The following is a 25,918-nucleotide window of genomic DNA, read 5'->3' as shown; positions in this document are numbered from 1 at the left end:
GGTGATGTTTCACCTGAACACTGTTTCTCCTGACGTCTCCGAGGAAGATGATCTCAGCAGATGCTGGGATCTCAGACAGAACATGCATGACTTGGCAAAGAAGGTTTCTGTCTCTTCATGGTCAACAGTGTTGGGCATAAGCCCTGGTGATGGAGGCATGGTATTCACATGCAGCTTGGAGACGCAGCGTCATCAGTCACTTACTGACACCTACCAGAAATTCAGTCAGTTCTGGAAGGAGAGAGTTCTTGGTGGCAAAACCAATGCTACAGATTTGTCGTTTCTCCTCTGGAAGCCCCTTCCAGAAGAACGTGTACCTCCTCACTCCTCTTGCAGATGGCCTTCTCCTGCTCTTCATTTCATTTATTTGTTTATTTGACAGGGACAATGTAGTCAACATAGATCAAGCAAAGTCTGCAACTGATGTGATGCACAAAGACTTTATAGCTTCAACTAATTCACAACTCTTGTCCCTGGTTGGGCCTTTCTACAATTTACATGATTCATAATTCTACAATTTACATGATTCATAATTCTACAATTTAATTGAATAATAAACAACCTCATTCAACATTTCATTCGCTCATCGACCCACCTTCTCACATGTAAAAATTTCTTACATTTCCACACCTTTTCACATTTCCACACATCCATAATTTACAAAAACTTAAGAACTGAATTTCTGTGGGTTTGCACACTCACTCCTCCTCCTCCATTCAATCCTTCCTTGACCCACAGCCAAAACCTGAGCCTGGAGGTGAACATCCTAAACTCATATGTTCTTCAGCTCGAGCGGCAATAATTTCCACAACTTTATGCTTTTAAAAGAAAAGGCAGACTGACCAGATGAAGTCCTGCACTGTGGGATGTTATAGTTCTTGTTGACAGAACCTCTGCTGACTCGACCTCCACTTGGTCTCTGAACAAATGAACTGAGTGACTCGGGTGCTGGATCATTAATACATTTAAACAACAGTTTGAGGAGACACAGACTACCAAAGCTTTCAAAGCTCAGCAGTCTGTACTTCTCAAGAATAGTACAGTGATTTAAATTCGGTCACACAGTGTATGTTTGTATTCTGCCAGTGTATTTGAAAACTTTGTTGTACATTTTGTTTTCTAATTGAAAAACACATTGAAACTGTCTTAGTTAAATTTAGCACCAACTGATTTTGAATGATCCATTGGTTCACCTCAGCCACACGTGGACAAAATATCCGCTGCCTGCTCCGGTGACTCAACAGGTGCATGAAAAACTGCATCATCCTCTGGATGCTGTAATCCAGACGGCTTCAGATGAAGCAGACTATGTTCATCCTCCCTGTTCAGGGTGAGCACCCCGGGTGGATCTTGAGACACCTGTGTGTGGGTTTGTTTAACATGGGAATGTTGTTGCAGAAGGTCCTCGACGGCTCCTTCACCCGGTCTGACGGCTGTGGAGCCTCAGAGGATCAGGGTCTGAGGACCTGCTGCAGCCTCCAACTTCCTTCACATCTGCTGGGTGACAAACCTCCGACTCATTTTCACGTTTTGCATCACGCCACATCTGTTTCAGTGAAATGGCCCGGCTTAATGAGACACCTGCACGTTAACAGACGAGGAAAAATGAAGTTGTTGGAATGTGTTCACATGAAGTGAGTCACTGAATCCTCCTGCAGCAGCAGCCACCGTGACCCGTGGACCTCCACCCGCATGCAGGGAAACGGCGGGACAGTTCTGTACACATGCTTATTTTTCTGCAAAACTGTCACCCTACAGTGCATAAACTGGTGTGCACATGCAGAGCGTGCACGTGCAGATAGCTGCTTTGTACACACGTGGGGGGGGGGAAGAGGAGACACATTTACCTTTGAACTTGTGGAAAACAGCCCAGAGTTCGGCGATGTCAGTGGCGAAGGTGATGTCAGTGTCCAGAACGATGACTCTGTGCAGGTCAGCCGGCAGCGTCTTGGTGAGCACCAGCTTCATCAGGCCGTAGATTCCAGAGTAATGCTTGTTGGGAATCCACGACACCTCCGACTGAAACAGAAATGTTCAGAAGAAAAGGGTGTAGGAATGTGGAGGCCGTGCACACATCATCAGGTGCTCCTCACCTTCAGTTCATCTGCGTCGTAGAAGTTGACCCGGACTGCGGGAACCATCCAAGTGTGGAAGAGCGAGGCCAGGATCTGCTGCGCGATGGAGTCAGTGATGAAATGGAAGTGCAGAGGGTTCCTCCTGTGGAGACACGAAGCTCAATCAGAAGACTGAATCATCAACAGTCAGCGAGTGTTCAATTAGTGACAGGTTGGGCTGAAGGTCCGTTTATCTTCACTTTGTGAGCGAGTCCATAAAACCATGTCTCAGTAGTCAAATACGGTAACCAAACAGATCCAAAGGGAATTTAAAACCCTTTTTGTCCAGTTGTCTCCAGGTTCTCAGGGTCAGGTTCTCAGGGTCACCACAGTGGATCCGGTGGGATATGGCACAGGATTGACACCGAGCGTCCTTCAGAACCCAACTCCAGGTGTGCACAGAGAAACCTGCCCAGTTCCTGATGATCCTAAGAGGTATCCCAGGCTAGTACACCAAAAGCAGAATCATCTTCTAAAACAAACAGTGACTGTGACCACGGACAGCTTATGGTCATTTCATCTGTTAATATTCCTGCATTTAAGGTCTGAAACACACTGCAAAAAAGAGATGGGCCAGTTTCTTCTAAATTGTGCGTAGGTGTGCTTGCGTTTGTCTGTGTGTGGCCCTAGAGCAAACTGGTGTCCTGTCCAGAGTGAAACCCGCCTCACACTCTACGACTGCTGGGATAGGTTCCAGCACCCTGCGACCCTTAATTAGAGTAAACGGTTGAAGATGAGTGCGTGAGTTTCCTGGATTTTAAAATGAGCAGCTGTTAATAAATGACTTCGAGGTTTGTGGATGTGGTCAGAGAGGAAGCAGTGAGGCGGGGTGAGTCATGACATGAGATGGTCCATGTTCACTTTGGAAATGTTGCTTTGCAAGCAGACATGGTTTGTTTGGGTGATGAATCTTGTGAAACTAAACATTATCTTAACAGCAAGCAAAGTGATGTGATGAGAGACGACGCGTCTTCAAAATGGTCCTCCAAGCAAAAACATGTTGCAGGGGAAGAAAGTGGTCCAAGCAGTGACCCTTGAGGAGTCCCAGAGAGTTTACAGTTTTAGGGATAAGGACATGTCACAGGGGAAGAAAGTGGTCCAAGCAGAGAGCATCAGACCCATAACGGAGATATTATCCGTCTGTCACCAATATTCAGCAAACCTGGTGGTGGGTAGAGTATGGTCCAAGGAAGACTCATTAGATGTCAGCGCAAATCTGGATCAAAGGACAGGACCAGAATAATCTTTAATGCTTTCATTAACTTACTGGGAAATATTTCATGTTTATTTAAAAAACAAACAAACAAACATACAGGTGTGTGGTTAGTGATGTCATCTTTGGAAGAGTGAGATTTACCACAGACCTGGATCAAAGAGCTTTTTTTGTGGGGGAGGGGCCAGTGACAAGTCAACCACTGTACGATGATAAACTCCTAGAAGAGTAGAGGGGAGTGCTGGTCTGCGCTCACTCCTGTTCTCGTGTTGTCTGTCTGAGGTGTAAGGTTTGAACCAGCAGAGGGCAGCACTGGGTGACTCTAGACAAACGATACACTGATGGTTCTGGATTTCTCTTGGCAGTGAGACAGTCATTTACAGCCCACAGTCCACGGAGACGGAGTGCGCCGGAAAAACGTTCATATTCTTCAGTTTGAATTGAACACTGGAATCGCCGTCCTTCAGCGCTGGGAGAAAAAGGAGCAGACCTGCAGGATCTGACTTTCTATTCTCCAGCTGGAGTCCAAGTCCTCAGAGTCCTGCTGTTCCAGTCCTACTGTGTGGCTGTCAGACTTGTCTTTGTGTCAAAGGTGTGGTTACTCGGGGACAGCTCTGTTCTCCAGCGTCAGCCTGCTGGGGATTAAAATGTCACACACAGCTGGTAGGTGACGCAGCAGTGCTGACCTGGGTTCAGTCCTCTGACCACAAACTCAAATACTGACGCCACAATCAGGCACAGTACACGTGCACGGGACACTGCAGAACAAACTGTTACAGTGAACACAACATCAGACAACAACCACAAACAGAAGAGCCGCAACTAGGAACCACATCATTAAAGCCATTAAAGCCCCGAGTACTGATGAGCTGTGCCCCTTAACGGTACTGCTTTCAGTACTGGAGAAATTAAGAAAATGCGTCTCATTTGGAGCCTGGTGTATAGTGCCGACAGGCTGCAGCCCCTGTGACCCTTAACTGGAGGAAGCGGGTATAGAAATGGTTGGAGGAACATGAAGGCAGGTGTCTTCTTGTCACAGGTCACGTTGTGTCTCCGTGTCACTCTCCTTCAGAGTGCGACTGTCTCCAGCTCGCGTGGCTCCGTCTGTCTCAGAACTCAGTGTGGTGTTGGAACATTTTCAGGTATTTTTTACAAACATTTATCCATTCACAATGACACAATGTTGATCAGCTTCATTATTTTGAACATTTAGAACAAAATATGGCTTCTTTGTGTCAAGGGGAGGTGATGGTCTCGTGGTTAAGGTGTTGGGCTTGAGACCAGTGGATCCTCAGTTCAAATCCCAGCCTGACTGGAAAATCACTAAGGGCCCTTGGGCAAGGTCCTTAATCTCCTATTGCTCCCAGTGTGTAGTGAGCACCTTGTGTGGCAGCACCCTGACATTGGGGTGAATGTGAGGCATTATTGTAAAGCGCTTCAAGCGTCTGACGCAGATGGAAAAGCGCTAAATAAATTATATAATGTGTTATATAAATGCAGTCCATTTAAAAAAATAAAATAAAAATAGAACTTTTCCGAAAGAAGAACCAGTGAGTAGAAAGAAGGCTGCCGTACGTACCTGTGGAAGAGGACGGATTTAACCAGCGTCACCACATCCCGGCTGGCATTGTATCCGGCACACACGATGGCTACATGGATAGTCTGCAGGCGAGTGAAGGAAGGACAGAATTAAACAAAGAAACAGGCATTAAAGCAAAAATCAATCATAAAATCATTATTTGTTCACCATCAACATTTTTCTAGAAACCCTTTTTGTGATCATGTCTTTTTTGGTGAGAGTGGACCTTTGTCAGCAGGAGGTCCACTGAGGGTTTTGTGTTTTTGATGTTCAGGGATGGAGTCTGGAGGGTTTTTGATGACTATTTTCTCATCCTGACCCCCATCAGTTTAGTTGTTCAATTTCAATTTAATTCAATTTATTTTCATTTATATAGCGCCAAATCACAACAGAGTTGCCTCAAGGCGCTTCACACAGGTAAGGTCTAACCTTACCAACCCCCAGAGCAACAGTGTTAAGGAAAAACTCCCTCTGAGGAAGAAACCTCAAGCAGACCAGACTCAAAGGGGTGACCCTCTGCTTGGGCCATGATACAAACATAAATTACAGAAATAATTCACAGAACAATTCACGGACGAATATACAAGAAATGCTGTTGGCGCACAGGACAGGAGGATCGCCAACACGAGTACAACTCCCATTTCTGGATGGAGCTGCTCCTTAAACAGAGAAAAAACAGAATCAGGCATCAGAAAGACAAAAAATACTGTATAATTTGTCAGCATTAATCAACAAGAAAAACAGAGAAATACTAAAGTGATCGCCGGCCACTAGCCCTAAACGTCACTAACAGACCCAGAATTTAGGTGAAGTTGAGGCCGCGACACGCTCCAATTACTAATAAAATTAATTAAAAGAGTAAAAAGCGTAAAACAAACTGTACCAGTATGCTAGTCATATGAAAGGGAAAATAAGTGCGTCTTAAGTCTGGACTTGAAAGTCTCCACAGAATCTGACTGTTTTACTGATGCAGGGAGATCATTCCACAGAACAGGGACACGATAAGAGAAAGCTCTGTGACCTGCAGACTTCTTATTCACCTTAGGAACACAAAGTAGTCCTGCACCCTGAGAACGTAAAGTCCAGGCCGGTACGTAAGGTTTAATTAGGTCAGCTATGTAGGGAGGTGCCAATCCATGAATAATTTTATAGGTTAGTAGCAGAACCTTAAAATCTGATCTCACTTAGTTGTTCTGCTTAATGTGTTTAATTTAACCTAAATCAATATCACAACATACATTTGGGTTAGGGTCTATTTGATCAGATTACAAACCAAAAGAGCCGTAATCATTTTCATATCTGTGGCTTCCCTCATCTTAACGGACCTGATTTTAAAGCTGGAACCCAAACAGAGTTGATGGCTGTGATGAAGGAATCAGTTTGGCATTCTGTGTGTGTGTGTGCTGGCGCTCTCACCTCACACTTATCCACCGCTGGCTGCTGCACACACTCGGACACATTTCCCACTGCTGGGGCTTTTTGGACTTCGTTGTCTCCAGTGCCCTCCTCTGAATGAGTTCGGCTTTGGTTGCCATGGTGACCACTACCGGGAAGGCGTACCACCGGGCTCTTGGGTGGCCGGCTGAGCTCTCGGCGCAGAGCCCGGTTCTCCTCCTCCACCGCCCGAACCCGCAGCTCTAACGCTTGGCGCTCCCCACCTCCACCACCTGCCAGGGAAGGCTGCGTTTCCAATGGCGAGAGGGGGAGGGGCTTGACTGTCGGACAGATCAGACACAGCAGATGCGCATTACATCATTTTACGTCACAAAATCTGCTTGTCCCAGTGACAGCTCGTTTCCCCTCAAAACAAGTTTAAGAATGTTTGAGTTACAAAGTTCAACAGTGCGCAGAAACACGACTGCTTATTAAAAACAGGAAAGCGGGTCAGCTCAGTGTGAGAGGGCGCAGAAAGCACGCGGAGACCACCGCGGGCTCTCGACGTCTGTTTTCTCGCCGCGTTAGCAGTGAACACGTGCTGTAACACCAGGAAGCCTCATTCCTGGCTCTAATCCCCGAGAAACCAAGCTGGTTCTGGATTCCATTTGAAAGAGCCTGTAATTAATTTGCTGGCTTTGGACTCGCTGAGCGCAGCATGCGCTCCTGCTCTCTTAGGACTCTGACCTGTCTGTCATGGAGCTCATTTACAGGCAAAGAAAAACCTGAGCATGGAGGCATGACACAGGGTTCCCAAAGCAAGGAGAGGGATCCACTTCAGGGACACGCAGGCAGCAGCTGCACTGAGGGTGAAAACGAGGAGAATAAAAGATGAATGAATCCAACTGACGTAAGACGGATAAAATACATCTGATAACACCAGCTGTCTTTGGCCCAGGACAGCAACCACCCTGGTAGACAACTGGTCCATTCCAACATCAAGAAAGGAAGCGTGTCTCCGCCACAGCCGCTGAAACGTGAGCAAGTGCTTGGACTTCTCTACCTGCAGGGGTATCGAACATTGTGCGCTGGATCACGTCCAGAGAAACGCAGCACATGTTACAGCTGATGTTGCCTCACAGTGATGAGAGATCCTCCTCCTCTGAAGGTCACAAAGTAACTCACTGCTGAGATCTGTGAATGTCTCCACATGTTCCACACAGACGTCCAACAGCTAAACACGTGAAACACGGCTTTCTCTAAATCAGGGAAGTGGAGCCATGTGTCTCATACTTTCGTGGGACCACTTGAGGACACACTTGGCCTAAACGCTGCACACCGCTCTGCAACCTGATATTTTACATCACTAGCCACGTGCAGAAGCCGCCACCAAGCAAAGAGGCGCCATCGAGTTCAACCGAATTCCATTTTGACGGTGATGCACACTCGCACTGCCGCTCGAAGACAACAAGCTGGAGAAGCTGGTGTGTGCCTGAGAGCTCAAGCTCATGTTCCACAGAAAAACTCTCTTAACATCCTTTATTTGCTTTTTCACCAGACGTTTAATATTTGACTAGAAATAAGTAAAGTTATGAGGAAAACGTGATCCATGGATGTGTGGACTCACACTGTAACAAACGGGCTGAAGGTCTGTAGGTTGTCTCCAACCAAAGTCCGTGAAGCCTGTAACCACTTCAGCCTCACCAGGACATCCTGCTGGTTTCCCTCATCATATTCTACCTGCACTGGTACTGAGTTTTTGAAGAGCGCCTACGAACTCAGAATAACTCACTGCGACAGCATTAAAGCCGCGCATTCAGCTCACCGCGGCCGCATTAACTGTGTTTATTTACTTGTACGTTTCACCGCGGCCGCATTAACTGTGTTTATTTACTTGTACGTTTCACCGCGGCCGCATTAACTGCGTTTATTTACTTGTACGTTTCACCGCGGCCGCATTAACTGCGTTTATTTACTTGTACGTTTCACCGCGGCCGCATTAACTGCGTTTATTTACTTGTACGTTTCACCGCGGCCGCATTAACTGCGTTTATTTACTTGTACGTTTCACCGCGGCCGCATTAACTGCGTTTATTTACTTGTACGTTTCACCGCGGCCGCATTAACTGTGTTTATTTACTTGTACGTTTCACCGCGGCCGCATTAACTGTGTTTATTTACTTGTACGTTTCACCGCGGCCGCATTAACTGTGTTTATTTACTTATGCGTTTCACCGCGGCCGCATTAACTGTGTTTATTTACTTATGCGTTTCACCGCGGCCGCATTAACTGCGTTTATTTACTTGTACGTTTCACCGCGGCCGCATTAACTGTGTTTATTTACTTGTACGTTTCACCGCGGCCGCATTAACTGTGTTTATTTACTTGTACGTTTCACCGCGGCCGCATTAACTGTGTTTATTTACTTATGCGTTTCACCGCGGCCGCATTAACTGTGTTTATTTACTTATGCGTTTCACCGCTGCCACATTAAAGCCGCACATTCAGTTCACCACGATGTGAACACGTGTGTTTAAAAAACCTGATGTGTAGAAACTCTGCAGTGACGTTCAGAAGCAGAAATCACATAAAGCAGCTGAGAACTCTGAACTTTAACAGGCTGTTATTTTAGAGAGAAGACATTTATTTTAGATCTTGAGCTTCATGTAGTTATTTTATGTTCAAACATAAAACGTGACTGAGGAGAAAAAGAAAAAACAGGAAATTAACTCGAGTCAGAATAAAAAACAAGCTGCTGAATTTTATGATATTTTTTTCAGTTATTAGCTGCAGCTACAGGTTTTATTTATTTCAAAGTAACTTACCTCTTTTATTCTTATTTTCAAAAATCACGAGTCAGATCACCCTGCATTGATCAGTTTTTCCTGTACGTCTGTGTATTTTTTCCTTCTTTTTAAGAGTTTGGTGTTTAAATCAGTTCTACAAAGTTTGAAAGAACAATAAAATGTTCACACTTTTCTTTATAGCAGTTCTGTAATTTCAGACATGGAACAGAAACAACCACAAATCAGAAAAAGTTGGAACTGTATGTAAAATGAAGATAAAATTTCTTGCTTGCCTCTACTGGTGGTTGGCTCTCACTGCGGTATTGTATCACTTCCTGTTCCGGAGCACAGCGGTGTTTTTCTGTATCTGTTAGCTGTTTAATCTGCGCAGTTAGATTGATCTAGTTATCTAGATAACGATTTGTTTCCCAGTGTAATCTTCACGTGCCTTAACTAAAGCACTCCTTCTGCTGAATCACCTCTAAATTATTTACACATTATTCACTTTGCGTGTTTTTAGGAATCCGCTAGCTTAGCGTAGCTACTAACTCTTAGCCGATTTAGCATGGCGGCTTCTCCTGTCTCTCCTGCACTTTTCTGCTCTGGGTGTGAAATGTTTAGTTATTCCTCTGCCTCCTTTAGCAGTAACGGTACTTGTAATAAGTGTAGCTTATTCGTAGCTTTGGAGGCCAGGCTGGGCGAATTGGAGACTCGGCTCCACACCGTGGAAAATTCTACAGCTAGCCAGGCCCCTGTAGTCGGTGTGGACCAAGGTAGCTTAGCCGCCGTTAGTTACCCCCTGGCAGATCCCGAGCAGCCGGGAAAGCAGGCCGACTGGGTGACTGTGAGGAGGAAGCGTAGCCCTAAACAGAAGCCCCGTGTACACCGCCAACCCGTTCACATCTCTAACCATTTTTCCCCACTCAACGACACACCCGCCAAGGATCAAACTCTGGTTACTGGCGACTCTGTTTTGCGAAATGTGAAGTTAGCGACACCAGCAACCATAGTCAATTGTCTTCCGGGGGCCAGAGCAGGCGACATTGAAGGAAATTTGAAACTGCTGGCTAAGGCTAAGCGTAAATTTGGTAAGATTGTAATTCACGTCGGCAGTAATGACACCCGGTTACGCCAATCGGAGGTCACTAAAATTAACATTGAATCAGTGTGTAACTTTGCAAAAACAATGTCGGACTCTGTAGTTTTCTCTGGGCCCCTCCCCAATCAGACCGGGAGTGACATGTTTAGCCGCATGTTCTCCTTGAATTGCTGGCTGTCTGAGTGGTGTCCAAAAAAATGAGGTGGGCTTCATAGATAATTGGCAAAGCTTCTGGGGAAAACCTGGTCTTGTTAGGAGAGACGGCATCCATCCCACTTTGGATGGAGCAGCTCTCATTTCTAGAAATCTGGCCAATTTTCTTAAATCCTCCAAACCGTGACTATCCAGGGTTGGGACCAGGAAGCAGAGTTGTAGTCTTACACACCTCTCTGCAGCTTCTCTCCCCCTGCCATCCCCTCATTACCCCATCCCCGTAGAGACGGTGTCTGCTCCCAGACCACCAATAACCAGCAAAAATCTATTTAAGCATAAAAATATAGCACCTTCAACTGCACCACAGACTAAAACAGTTAAATGTGGTCTATTAAGCATTAGGTCTCTCTCTTCTAAGTCCCTGTTGGTAAATGATATAATAATTGATCAACATATTGATTTATTCTGCCTTACAGAAACCTGGTTACAGCAGGATGAATATGTTAGTTTAAATGAGTCAACACCCCCGAGTCACACTAACTGTCAGAATGCTCGTAGCACGGGCCGAGGAGGAGGATTAGCAGCAATCTTCCATTCCAGCTTATTAATTAATCAAAAACCCAGACAGAGCTTTAATTCATTTGAAAGCTTGACTCTTAGTCTTGTCCATCCAAATTGGAAGTCCCAAAAACCAGTTTTATTTGTTATTATCTATCGTCCACCTGGTCGTTACTGTGAGTTTCTCTGTGAATTTTCAGACCTTTTGTCTGACTTAGTGCTTAGCTCAGATAAGATAATTATAGTGGGCGATTTTAACATCCACACAGATGCTGAGAATGACAGCCTCAACACTGCATTTAATCTATTATTAGACTCTATTGGCTTTGCTCAAAAAGTAAATGAGTCCACCCACCACTTTAATCATATCTTAGATCTTGTTCTGACTTATGGTATGGAAATAGAAGACTTAACAGTATTCCCTGAAAACTCCCTTCTGTCTGATCATTTCTTAATAACATTTACATTTACTCTGATGGACTACCCAACAGTGGGGAATATGTTTCATTACACTAGAAGTCTTTCAGAAAGCGCTGTAACTAGGTTTAAGGATATGATTCCTTCTTTATGTTCTCTAATGCCATATACCAACACAGTGCAGAGTAGCTACCTAAACTCTGTAAGGGAGATAGAGTATCTCGTCAATAGTTTTACATCCTCATTGAAGACAACTTTGGATGCTGTAGCTCCTCTAAAAAAGAGAGCTTTAAATCAGAAGTGCCTGACTCCGTGGTATAACTCACAAACTCGTAGCTTAAAGCAGATAACCCATAAGTTGGAGAGGAAATGGCGTCTCACTAATTTAGAAGATCTTCACTTAGCCTGGAAAAAGAGTCTGTTGCTCTATAAAAAAGCCCTCCGTAAAGCTAGGACATCTTTCTACTCATCACTAATTGAAGAAAATAAGAACAACCCCAGGTTTCTTTTCAGCACTGTAGCCAGGCTGACAAAGAGTCAGAGCTCTATTGAGCTGAGTATTCCATTAACTTTAACTAGTAATGACTTCATGACTTTCTTTGCTAACAAAATTTTAACTATTAGAGAAAAAATTACTCATAACCATCCCAAAGACGTATCGTTATCTTTGGCTGCTTTCAGTGATGCCGGTATTTGGTTAGACTCTTTCTCTCCGATTGTTCTGTCTGAGTTATTTTCATTAGTTACTTCATCCAAAGCATCAACATTTTTATTAGACGCCATTCCTACCAGGCTGCTCAAGGAAGCCCTACCATTATTTAATGCTTCGATCTTAAATATGATCAATCTATCTTTATTAGTTGGTTATGTACCACAGGCCTTTAAGGTGGCAGTAATTAAACCATTACTTAAAAAGCCATCACTTGACCCAGCTATCTTAGCTAATTATAGGCCAATCTCCAACCTTCCTTTTCTCTCAAAAATTCTTGAAAGGGTAGTTGTAAAACAGCTAACTGATCATCTGCAGAGGAATGGTCTATTTGAAGAGTTTCAGTCAGGTTTTAGAATTCATCATAGTACAGAAACAGCATTAGTGAAGGTTACAAATGATCTTCTTATGGCCTCGGACAGTGGACTCATCTCTGTGCTTGTTCTGTTAGACCTCAGTGCTGCTTTTGATACTGTTGACCATAAAATTTTATTACAGAGATTAGAGCATGCCATAGGTATTAAAGGCACTGCGCTGCGGTGGTTTGAATCATATTTGTCTAATAGATTACAATTTGTTCATGTAAATGGGGAATCTTCTTCACAGACTAAGGTTAATTATGGAGTTCCACAAGGTGCTGTGCTAGGACCAATTTTATTCACTTTATACATGCTTCCCTTAGGCAGTATTATTAGACGGCATTGCTTAAATTTTCATTGTTACGCAGATAATACCCAGCTTTATCTATCCATGAAGCCAGAGGACACACACCAATTAGCTAAACTGCAGGATTGTCTTACAGACATAAAGACATGGATGACCTCTAATTTCCTGCTTTTAAACTCAGATAAAACTGAAGTTATTGTACTTGGCCCCACAAATCTTAGAAACTCTGGATGGCATTACCCTGACCTCTAGTAATACTGTGAGAAATCTTGGAGTCATTTTTGATCAGGATATGTCATTCAAAGCGCATATTAAACAAATATGTAGGACTGCTTTTTTGCATTTACGCAATATCTCTAAAATCAGAAAGGTCTTGTCTCAGAGTGATGCTGAAAAACTAATTCATGCATTTATTTCCTCTAGGCTGGACTATTGTAATTCATTATTATCAGGTTGTCCTAAAAGTTCCCTAAAAAGCCTTCAGTTAATTCAAAATGCTGCAGCTAGAGTACTGACGGGGACTAGAAGGAGAGAGCATATCTCACCCATATTGGCCTCTCTTCATTGGCTTCCTGTTAATTCTAGAATAGAATTTAAAATTCTTCTTCTTACTTATAAGGTTTTGAATAATCAGGTCCCATCTTATCTTAGGGACCTCGTAGTACCATATCACCCCAATAGAGCGCTTCGCTCTCAGACTGCAGGCTTACTTGTAGTTCCTAGGGTTTGTAAGAGTAGAATGGGAGGCAGAGCCTTCAGCTTTCAGGCTCCTCTCCTGTGGAACCAGCTCCCAATTCAGATCAGGGAGACAGACACCCTCTCTACTTTTAAGATTAGGCTTAAAACTTTCCTATTTGCTAAAGCTTATAGTTAGGGCTGGATCAGGTGACCCTGAACCATCCCTTAGTTATGCTGCTATAGACGTAGACTGCTGGGGGGTTCCCATGATGCACTGTTTCTTTCTCTTTTTGCTCTGTATGCACCACTCTGCATTTAATCATTAGTGATCGATCTCTGCTCCCCTCCACAGCATGTCTTTTTCCTGGTTCTCTCCCTCAGCCCCAACCAGTCCCAGTAGAAGACTGCCCCTCCCTGAGCCTGGTTCTGCTGGAGGTTTCTTCCTGTTAAAAGGGAGTTTTTCCTTCCCACTGTAGCCAAGTGCTTGCTCACAGGGGGTCGTTTTGACTGTTGGGGTTTTACATAATTATTGTATGGCCTTGCCTTACAATATAAAGCGCCTTGGGGCAGCTGTTTGTTGTGATTTGGCGCTATATAAAAAAATTGATTGATTGATTGATTGATAAAAATAAAACGGCTGCACTATTCCCAGTTTCTCCACTCACACCCACAGAAGCGCAAAGTTCTTCCAGAGTTGTGTCTTGGTGGCTTCCCTCACTTGTCTCCTTCCAGTGTGGACATTTAGTTTTTGAGAACTGCCTCCCTGACACAGATTTACCATAAAGTACCACACTGTATTTCTGAATGATTGATATAAATAAAGTCTAAGAAATATTAATATTCAATGTTCATGTTTTCATCCTCTGACGTTTCTCAAGAAAACTGGCTGTAAAACTGATTAATTAATTCTTACATTTAGAATAAATTGTCTTGTTCCAACCTTTTTTTCTTGGAAAATGCTGCAGGCCTTAAATGTAGGAATGGATATATATTAACAAATAAAATAAAACGGACCTCACAAAACATGAAATATGTTGGTTTCACACAGTCCACAGTAAATATTAGTCAAAGCAAATGTCAGGATCATTACGGGTCCACCACCACCACATATTTCATATCATCCAAACTTTTACGATTTGGGATTGTAAAAAAATATATATATATAGTTGAACTATGTTTAAAAAAAAAAAACTTTATAAGCTGTGTTATCTTTATTCATTCAATTTAAAGGTCAAATATGTTTTGTGGCTCTAGAAGAATTTTATTTATGGACAAAAACAGCTCGTTTCTAAAGGTTGCAGACCCCTGAACCAGACTGAGTCCAAGAATATGAGTAAACTAAGTACTTTTATTTATTTTTTGGTGGTTTTTGTGATATTCTGGAAGTGCAGTCTTTAAAACGGTAAACATGTACTCATGTTCAATTTCTGCCTAAAAGTATGCCTGAGATTGCGTGTTTTCTGCAGTGCATCGTCTGATCTAAAGCACATATTGATTAGAAAACCCATGACGTGGTCAGCTGACTGGCCTACCTTGAAAACTCCCAACTGACAGATAAAGCCAAGTGAGTGCCGGGACAAAGACCAGGGCGAGGGAGGCCACCAGGAACTTCCTGCGTCCGCGACACATTCCCAGCATTCTCTGGACCCGACGTTCAGCAGAGGTGACGTGACCTCTATGTGGGGAGCAACCTGGGTCCAGGCTCAGTCATGGTACTGGTAGAGACAAGGAGAAAAAAAAGCAATTAGAGGACAAGGACCCAACTCAAACCCAAAGGACGGGTTCTGGTCCCGCTGCTGGGAAGAAGACATCTGAGACCGAGCAACTGAAAGGATTCTGAAAGACTTAGCCTGGGTTTGACAAGGACAACAGGAAAGACCTACAACACAACAGGTCTGAGTGTGCACGTGTCCCACACATCACCACATGACCCACCTGCCCTGAGTCCTGGATGGCAACCAACCAGCCAGATAACTGGTCCATCTAGACCACTCCAAAGTAATCTTCGATCTGCTAGATCCAGGTTAAATGAGGGTGGTTCATGTCTGGAGCATTTCTCTGGACATGATCCAGAGAAATGCTCCAGACAAAACATCCCTCACCATGGAAGTGATCCTCTTCATCTGTGACTCACCAAGTAACCATTTTTCTGGTGCTGGTTCCACACAATGGGGTGTCCCAAGAGTCCAGATCACCTGCTGACCAGACACCCACCAACCACTCCACATAACCGATTCCAGACAGGCTGGGTTGGCTGCAGGTGCCGGGACTTTATTTGGAGCCAAACATATGTCTCAGGGACCTGCATCGACACTCTATGGTCTAACAGCGCATCGTGAAGGCTGCATGGTCCATATAGTTAATAACATCTACAGATGTTTTATGTCCCATGAATATCAGTCATCATGACAACCCCTCAGTGTGGAGGAAGATCATCTCCCAGATGGGACGATGACGAGACGACGGTGTTCTAAAACACAGACAACGAAGAAGATTTTAACATCCACTGATGTTGATGAAAAAAGACGAGAGTAAAATGTTTTCAATCAATCAATCCTTTTTTTATATAGCGCCAACTCACAACAAACAGTTGCCCCAAGGCGCTCCATATTGTAAGGCAAGGCCATACAATAATTATGAAAAACCCCAACGGTCAAAACGACCCCCTATGAGCAAGCACTTGGCCACAGTGGGAAGGAAAAACTCCCTTTTAACAGGAAGAAACCTCCAGCAGAACCAGGCTCAGGGAGGGGCAGTCTTCTGCTGGGACTGGTTGGGGCTGAGGGAAAGAACCAGGAAAAAGACATGCTGTGGAGGGGAGCAGAGATCGATCACTAATGATTAAATGCAGAGTGATGCATACGGAGCAAAAAGAGAAAGAAACAGTGCATCATGGGAACCCCCCAGCAGTCTACGTCTAAAGCAACATAACCAAGGGATGGTCCAGGGTCACCCGATCCAGCCCTAACTATAAGCCTTAGCGAAAAGGAAAGTTTTAAGCCTAATCTTAAAAGTAGAGAGGGTGTCTGTCTCCCTGATCTGAATTGGGAGCTGGTTCCACAGGAGAGGAGCCTGAAAGCTGAAGGCTCTGCCTCCCATTCTACTCTTACAAACCCTAGGAACTACAAGTAAGCCCGCAGTCTGAGAGCGAAGCGCTCTAATGGGGTAATATGGTACTATGAGGTCCCTAAGATAAGATGGGACCTGATTATTCAAAACCTTATAAGTAAGAAGAAGAATTTTAAATTCTATTCTAGAATTAACAGGAAGCCAATGAAGAGAGGCCAATATGGGTGAGATATGCTCTCTCCTTCTAGTCCCTGTCAGTACTCTAGCTGCAGCATTCTGAACCAACTGAAGGCTTTTTAGGGAACTTTTAGGACAACCTGATAATAATGAATTACAATAGTCCAGCCTAGAGGAAATAAATGCATGAATTAGTTTTTCAGCATCACTCTGAGACAAGACCTTTCTGATTTTAGAGATATTGCGTAAATGCAAAAAGGCAGTCCTACATATTTGTTTAATATGCGCTTTGAATGACATATCCTGATCAAAAATGACTCCAAGATTTCTCACAGTATTACTAGAGATCAGGGAAATGCCATCCAGAGTAACAATCTGGTTAGACACCATGCTTCTAAGATTTGTGGGGCCAAGTACAATAACTTCAGTTTTATCTGAGTTTAAAAGCAGGAAATTAGAGGTCATCCATGTCTTTATGTCTGTAAGACAATCCTGCAGTTTAGCTAATTGGTGTGTATCCTCTGGCTTCATGGATAGATAAAGCTGGGTATCATCTGCGTAACAATGAAAATTTAAGCAATACCGTCTAATAATACTGCCTAAGGGAAGCATGTATAAAGTGAATAAAATTGGTCCTAGCACAGAACCTTGTGGAACTCCATAATTAACTTTAGTCTGTGAAGAAGATTCCCCATTTACATGAACAAACTGTAATCTATTAGACAAATATGACTCAAACCACCGCAGCGCAGTGCCTTTAATACCTATGACATGCTCTAATCTCTGTAATAAAATTTTATGGTCAACAGTATCAAAAGCAGCACTGAGGTCCAACAGAACAAGCACAGAGATGAGTCCACTGTCCGAAGCCATAAGAAGATCATTTGTAACCTTCACTAATGCTGTTTCTGTACTATGATGAATTCTAAAACCTGACTGAAACTCTTCAAATAGACCATTCCTCTGCAGGTGATCAGTTAGCTGTTTTACAACTACCCTCTCAAGAATCTTTGAGAGAAAAGGAAGGTTGGAGATTGGCCTATAATTAGCTAAGATAGCTCGGTCAAGTGATGGCTTTTTAAGTAATGGTTTAATTACTGCCACCTTAAAGGCCTGTGGTACATAACCAACTAACAAAGATAGATTGATCATATTTAAGATTGAAGCATTAAATAATGGTAGGACTTCCTTGAGCAGCCTGGTAGGAATGGGGTCTAATAAACATGTTGATGGTTTGGATGAAGTAACTAATGAAAATAACTCAGACAGAACAATCGGAGAGAAAGAGTCTAACCAAATACCGGCATCACTGAAAGCAGCCAAAGATAACGATACATCTTTGGGATGGTTATGAGTAATTTTTTCTCTAATAGTCAAAATTTTGTTAGCAAAGAAAGTCATGAAGTCATCACTAGTTAAAGTTAATGGAATACTCAGCTCAATAGAGCTCTGACTCTTTGTCAGCCTGGCTACAGTGCTGAAAAGAAACCTGGGGTTATTCTTATTTTCTTCAATTAGTGATGAGTAGAAAGATGTCCTAGCTTTACGGAGGGCTTTTTATAGAGCAACAAACTCTTTTTCCAGGCTAAGTGAAGATCTTCTAAATTAGTGAGACGCCATTTCCTCTCCAACTTACGGGTTATCTGCTTTAAGCTACGAGTTTGTGAGTTATACCACGGAGTCAGACACTTCTGATTTAAAGCTCTCTTTTTCAGAGGAGCTACAGCATCCAAAGTTGTCTTCAATGAGGATGTAAAACTATTGACGAGATACTCTATCTCCCTTACAGAGTTTAGGTAGCTACTCTGCACTGTGTTGGTATATGGCATTAGAGAACATAAAGAAGGAATCATATCCTTAAACCTAGTTACAGCGCTTTCTGAAAGACTTCTAGTGTAATGAAACTTATTCCCCACTGCTGGGTAGTCCATCAGAGTAAATGTAAATGTTATTAAAAAATGATCAGACAGAAGGGAGTTTTCAGGGAATACTGTTAAGTCTTCTATTTCCATACCATAAGTCAGAACAAGATCTAAGATATGATTAAAGTGGTGGGTGGACTCATTTACTTTTTGAGCAAAGCCAATAGAGTCTAATAATAGATTAAATGCAGTGTTGAGGCTGTCATTCTCAGCATCTGTGTGGATGTTAAAATCGCCCACTATAATTATCTTATCTGAGCTAAGCACTAAGTCAGACAAAAGGTCTGAAAATTCACAGAGAAACTCACAGTAACGACCAGGTGGACGATAGATAATAACAAATAAAACTGGTTTTTGGGACTTCCAATTTGGATGGACAAGACTAAGAGACAAGCTTTCAAATGAATTAAAGCTCTGTCTAGGTTTTTGATTAATTAATAAGCTGGAATGGAAGATTGCTGCTAATCCTCCGCCCCGGCCCGTGCTACGAGCATTCTGACAGTTAGTGTGACTCGGGGGTGTTGACTCATTTAAACTAACATATTCATCCTGCTGTAACCAGGTTTCTGTTAGGCAGAATAAATCAATACGTTGATCAATTATTATATCATTTACCAACAGGGACTTAGAAGAGAGAGACCTAATGTTTAATAGACCACATTTAACTGTTTTAGTCTGTGGTGCAGTTGAAGGTGCTATATTATTTTTGCATGAAATAAAATCTCTCCATTCAATCTACGAGCTCTTACGCCTTCAAAATGTTGCATTCCAAATGTGTTGCATTCAGATGCAAAGTCATCAAGGCTGGATGCAACATACAAAATGTGCCACGTCCCCGGCACGGGCACAGAGCACGAGACGTCCCGCACAATCCAAATGTCCAAAAATCTGTTTTTAAAATAACATGCTGTCCATTCTGTTTGATTCTCATCGCTGCCGTCAGATCTCCTCTCTGCTTTCGGCTGCTGTGTGTTTGAGCATCGGCCTGTGAAGACCACGAGAGCCTGCAGCCCGCCGTCCACCATGCTGGACAGAAGAATAAGTGGAACTGGTTTTCTAACAAAGTAGGAACCTAAAAGTCAAAACATTTGTGTTTAATGGCTGAAGGTTTAAGAAGAAATTGGCACTAAATTACATCACACATCAAAAAATAAATAAATAGACATATTGCAGAGTAAAAATGACAAAGAATGACAAAAAGACTTTATATTTACATTGTGGCCTGTGGAAAACATTAACCACAGTACACTTGATGTATCAGAGGAAAACACGTGTTTTCATTAACTGCACATCATAACCCCCCCAATGCCCCCCCCCCCCCACCACAGGGTGGGGACACTGATATTCCTAATCAAGGACACATCCCACCGTCGTTGCACAAAAATGAAACGTTAGGCACATATTCATGACATGTCCCACGGCGGCTTAACAGTCCCGTTACTCGTCTCATGTTCGGGGTTCCTTCATGGTTACTGTAGCAGCCACAGAAGGTACCACCATATTTCAGCCCTACTTGATGTATTACTCGGGTGTCAGGACGTGGACTAGAGGCTGGAGTTTGACACCCTGTTAGGAACATATTAGCACTGTGATATTCCACAAATGTTACTATGACGGCTGTCACAAAGTTCACATCAGAATAGCTTTTATTCACTACGAATCCACAGAATACAAGGAATCTGAGCTGCACTCTCTGTACAGCAGGTAGAAATATACACTTCATAAGATGTGCAAGTAAAACAACATGTGCAATAAGAGAAAAAAAGACCAACAGCTTCAGCGTTCCAGTGGGAGTCATATGGAATGTTTAAGATTCCTCTGCTGTGTGTAGAAGTACAATTAAATTTGCCTTTGATTTACCTTCGATTCCTTCCTTAATAATAAGTCACAAAAAAAGAGGCACCATATTATCTGCAGTCCCTCCTTTCATGTGTCAGTGGAACTGACTTTGTAACACAGCATTTCTCTGGGGGCAAGTTCAACAATAAGCAAACTGGGCATCTCAGGCCGCACGGTGCATTATGGGTAGGCTAAATTCTTCAACTACCAACCCATAAGTTATGGCGGCGGAAAGCAGCGAGGAGTGCTGTGATTTGGATCATTTCATCTGCTGAAAAGTTGACGATTTAAAGCGTTTTTGTAAGCTCCGCGGATTTCCTGTTACAACCAGGACTACGTACGACAGTGGACCGAAACGGAAAGAAGAGCTGGCTGCATCGTTACAGAAACTACTGTTAGTGCTGAAGAGAGAACTGCTGTCAAAAATGACCAGTGCTTGTTGATAGTTGGAGACAACCAAATTTCAAGCCTATAAATTCCGTTCCATGCATCTGAAAACAGCACAATGCGCACGTGTCATTATTGTATGTGTCACTTTTACAGTCTGCTAATGCTACTGTATACGAAATTCAATGGCAGCGGTGTGAGTGTGATAGTTGGGACTTTTGCCCCTGTTTGACCCACGCGTGCACAGATGCGTTGCGCACTTCGCTTATAGACAGGAAGTCAGTAGCACATGTGCACACCACAGTATGTGCCGTTATTTAACACAAGGACTTTTAAATTCCAAAAATAAACAACATGAACAAATAACTATGACAGATGAAATACTGAATATCACTGAAGAGAGTCTGAACAAAAGAAATGGTCAGATAATGGCCGAGCAGGTCGGATCACAGCTGACCCTTCTCACCCTGCACACGGTCTGTTCAAACCACTCCCCTCGGGCAGGAGGCTACGGTCCATCCGGACCAGAACCTCCTGCCATAAGAACAGTTTCTTCCCCTCTGCCGTTAGACTCATGAACTCCTCATAACTCAGTCACCTTAACCTTAACTCTGTCACTTTATCATTTTATCACGGGTCACTTTAGACAAATGTACTTTGGTTTTAATTGCACTCCTCCCACTGCACTGTTTTTTCTGTTCCTCTTTCTTTCTGTTTTTCTGTTGCACACAGCCTTTCATATTTCATGTCATTTTTTATCTTATATTTTGTCTTATTTTGGCACATATTGTATATTTTATCTTAGCATTTTATATTGCTCTCTGTTTAATGTTGCACCATTATATCGAAGCAAATTCCTAGTCTGTGAATCCTGTTCAATGGCAATAAACTTCTGATTCTGATAACTTCTGATTCCGAGCCACAGAGCAGAGTAGCTACCTAAACTCTGTAAGGGAGTTAGAGTATCTCGTCAATAGTTTTACATCCTCTTTGAAGACAACTTTGGATGCTGTAGCTCCTCTGAAAAAGAGAGCTTTAAATCAGAAGTGTCTGACTCTGTGGTATAACTCACAAACTCGTAGCTTAAAGCAGATAACCCGTAAGTTGGAGAGGAAATGGCATCTCACTAATTTAGAAGATCTTCACTTAGCCTGGAAAAAGAGTTTGTTGCTCTATAAAAAAGCCCTCCGTAAAGCTAGGACATCTTTCTACTCATCACTAATTGAAGAAAATAAGAATAACCTCAGGTTTCTTTTCAGCACTGTAGCTAGGCTGACAAAGAGTCAGAGCTCTATTGAGCTGAGTATTCCATTAACTTTAACTAGTAATGACTTCATGACTTTCTTTGCTAACAAAATTTTGACTATTAGAGAAAAAATTACTCATAACCATCCCAAAGATGTATCGTTATCTTTGGCTGCTTTCAGTGATGCCGGTATTTGGTTAGACTCTTTCTCTCCGGTTGTTTTGTCTGAGTTATTTTCATTGGTTGCTTCGTCCAAACCATCGGCATGTTTATTGGACCCCATTCCTGCCAGGCTGCTCAAGGAAGTCCTACCATTATTTAATGCTTCAATCTTAAATATGATCAATCTATCTTTGTTAGTTGGCTATGTACCACAGGCTTTTAAGGTGGCAGTAATTAAACCATTACTTAAAAAGCCATCACTTGACCCAGCTATCTTAGCTAATTATAGGCCAATTTCCAACCTTCCTTTTCTCTCAAAGATTCTTGAGAGGGTAGTTGTAAAACAGCTAACTGATCACCTGCAGAGGAATGGTCTATTTGAAGAGTTTCAGTCAGGTTTTAGAATTCATCATAGTACAGAAACAGCATTAGTGAAGGTTACAAATGATCTTCTTATGGCCTCGGACAGTGGACTCATCTCTGTGCTTGTTCTGTTAGACCTCAGTGCTGCTTTTGATACTGTTGACCATAAAATTTTATTACAGAGATTAGAGCATGCCATAGGTATTAAAGGCACTGTGCTGCGGTGGTTTGAATCATATTTGTCTAATAGATTACAGTTTGTTCATGTAAATGGGGAATCTTCTTCACAGACTAAAGTTAATTATGGAGTTCCACAAGGTTCTGTGCTAGGACCAATTTTATTCACTTTATACATGCTTCCCTTAGGCAGTATTATTAGACGGTATTGCTTAAATTTTCATTGTTACGCAGATGATACCCAGCTTTATCTATCCATGAAGCCAGAGGATACACACCAATTAGCTAAACTGCAGGATTGTCTTACAGACATAAAGACATGGATGACCTCTAATTTCCTGCTTTTAAACTCAGATAAAACTGAAGTTATTGTACTTGGCCCCACAAATCTTAGAAGCATGGTGTCTAACCAGATCGTTACTCTGGATGGCATTTCCCTGATCTCTAGTAATACTGTGAGAAATCTTGGAGTCATTTTTGATCAGGATATGTCATTCAAAGCGCATATTAAACAAATATGTAGGACTGCCTTTTTGCATTTACACAATATCTCTAAAATCAGAAAGGTCTTGTCTCAGAGTGATGCTGAAAAACTAATTCATGCATTTATTTCCTCTAGGCTGGACTATTGTAATTCATTATTATCAGGTTGTCCTAAAAGTTCCCTAAAAAGCCTTCAGTTAATTCAGAATGCTGCAGCTAGAGTACTGACGGGGACTAGCAGGAGAGAGCATATCTCACCCGTGTTGGCCTCTCTTCATTGGCTTCCTGTTAATTCTAGAATAGAATTTAAAATTCTTCTTCTTACTTATAAGGTTTTGAATAATCAGGTCCCATCTTATCTTAGGGACCTCGTAGTACCATATTACCCCATTAGAGCGCTTCGCTCTCAGACTGCGGGCTTACTTGTAGTTCCTAGGGTTTGTAAGAGTAGAATGGGAGGCAGAGCCTTCAGCTTTCAGGCTCCTCTCCTGTGGAACCAGCTCCCAATTCAGATCAGGGAGACAGACACCCTCTCTACTTTTAAGATTAGGCTTAAAACTTTCCTTTTCGCTAAGGCTTATAGTTAGGGCTGGATCGGGTGACCCTGGACCATCCCTTGGTTATGCTGCTTTAGACGTAGATTGTGTGGGGGGGGGGGTTCCCATGATGCACTGTTTCTTTCTCTTTTTGCTCCGTATGCACCACTCTGCATTTAATCATTAGTGATCGATCTCTGCCCCCCTTCACGGCATGTCTTTTTCCTGTTTTTTTCCCTCAGCCCCAACCAGTCTCAGCAGAAGACTGCCCCTCCCTGAGCCTGGTTCTGCTGGAGGTTTCTTCCTGTTAAAAGGGAGTTTTTCCTTCCCACTGTTGCCAAGTGCTTGCTCATAGGGGGTCGTTTTGACCGTTGGGGTTTTTCATAATTATTGTATGGCCTTGCCTTACAATATGGAGCGCCTTGGGGCAACTGTTTGTTGTGATTTGGCGCTATATAAGAAAAAAGTTGATTGATTGATTGATTGATAAACAGGTATTGGTAGCTGAAAAATTTGAGACAGTTTGATTTTTTTTAATCTTTTAACTTTGAGATTTTGTGCTTTGTTGAACTGTATTGTCACTCTTGACATTTATTCTTTGTGTGTAGAGCGCACACAAACTCTTTGTGTTCCCAGCCTTTCTGTGTGGAGTTTGCATGTTCTCCCCGTGTCTGTGTGGGTTTCCTCCAGTTTCCTCCCACAATCAAAACCTGCTTATTTAGGGTCTGCTCCTTTCTACCTTTGGTCAGTGGCAGAGAACTGTGGCTGCACACTGCCCCTAGTGGTTGGATTGTGTCTAACTGTCATTAAATGCAGAGGAAACTTTAACAGTATGTATATAAGTGCAATGACAATAAAGGCCGATATTATCGGCCGATATAAGTCCTTTTCAAACTACTCACTATCGGCCGAAATTTTGCCGATAGAATGCCGATAATTTCTCATAAACAGAACAGTTACTTAAATAATGTTTGTGTCAGCAATGTAAAATGTCCTTGCACCGTTTCTCCAGTAGAGCTCTGACGCCATTCAACTGAGAGCTGCTTACACCCCTGCTTAAATGTGTTCATCACCAGCCCCCGTAGTTCGCCATCACACTGCACTGATCGGCTGACAAAACCATACAAGTAAGTTTATAAGGATGTTGTTTGTAATAACTTTGCGATTACATTCACCCCACATTTCTCCCGTTTCAGTTCAACTCAGTTTAACTCAGTTTACGTAGTAATGTGTCAAATGTGCTTCATTGCGTCGGTCACACTTTTAATAAGCACACGTTGCGTAGTGACAGATGATTAGAAAACCATACAGAGGTGAAGGTTAGTCCCAGGAACCTGGATCACAGCTGGTGAGGCACTGATTGATTAGATTATTTAGCCTCGCTGAAAGGCTGTTGTGATGGTTCACACGCATGATTCACGCAGCATGCACCGTTCACGCTTGTTTTTTTTTTGTTTGTTTGTTTTTTTTAAGAGTTTGTATTCTGACCTCAGATCATCTAAAGTCGATCAGGGGCCCGTAACGTCCGACCGTGAGTGAGGAGAGATAAAAACTCAGACAAGTAGGAAGGTACAAGAACATTAATAGCTTTAAAAAAAAAACAAAAAAAAAAAAATCTCAAAATCAGTTCTGAAAATGAACTGGGAGCCAGTGGAGTGAGTAAAGTACAGGCGTAATATGCTCACTTCTGGAAATATTCATTAAGAGACGAGCAGCAGCATTTTGCACAACTTGGAGGCGTCCAAGAGCAGAGTGGTTAACACCAGCATGAAGAGCAGCACAGTCATCAAGTCTGGAGCTGATGAACGTGTGAATGGCTGTGGGAAGATCACGTTTACTGAGAAAGGACTTCAGCCAGAAGATGACAAAACAGAGTTTATCTGTTGATCGAACCTCAAACACCCCCACCAGGATCCAGCACCACCCCTCCCACCCCCCCACCCCCCCCACCCCACACACACACACACACACACACACACTCCCTGTCTGTAGGGAAGCACAATGTCAGGTGCATGCTCCTGTTAATGAACCCCAAGAACGCTGCTGGCCCAGATGGAGTACCTGGCAAGGTGCTCACAACATGTGCCCACCCGCTGTCCGGCGTCTTCCGCAGGATATTTAATCTCTCCCTGGACCAAGCAGTCATCCCCACCTGCCTGAAATCTGCTACCATCATCCCCGTACCAACTAACAACTGACAGTATTTCGCA

The 25,918-nt window shown here is 43.0% G+C and overlaps 1 protein-coding gene across 1 annotated transcript in view; it reads right to left on the bottom strand.

The window, feature by feature from the left end:
* large1 (LARGE xylosyl- and glucuronyltransferase 1) overlaps positions 1-25,918 on the bottom strand; it is a 79,383-nt gene that overhangs the window by 34,246 nt on the left and 19,219 nt on the right. The window contains exons 2-6 of the mRNA XM_034163217.1: positions 14,880-15,062; positions 6,323-6,621; positions 4,907-4,989; positions 2,094-2,217; positions 1,848-2,019 (exon numbers count right to left, since the gene is read on the bottom strand). Coding sequence (XP_034019108.1) covers positions 1,848-2,019; positions 2,094-2,217; positions 4,907-4,989; positions 6,323-6,621; positions 14,880-14,985 — 784 coding nt within the window. The 5' untranslated portion in view covers positions 14,986-15,062. The remainder of the gene's footprint in view (positions 1-1,847; positions 2,020-2,093; positions 2,218-4,906; positions 4,990-6,322; positions 6,622-14,879; positions 15,063-25,918) is intronic.

The sequence above is a fragment of the Thalassophryne amazonica genome, chromosome 22 (genome assembly GCF_902500255.1).
Source record: "Thalassophryne amazonica chromosome 22, fThaAma1.1, whole genome shotgun sequence".
NCBI lineage: Eukaryota > Metazoa > Chordata > Actinopteri > Batrachoidiformes > Batrachoididae > Thalassophryne > Thalassophryne amazonica.
The sequence above is the reverse complement of the archived record's forward strand: the minus strand, read 5'-3'. Positions and strand labels throughout refer to the sequence as shown.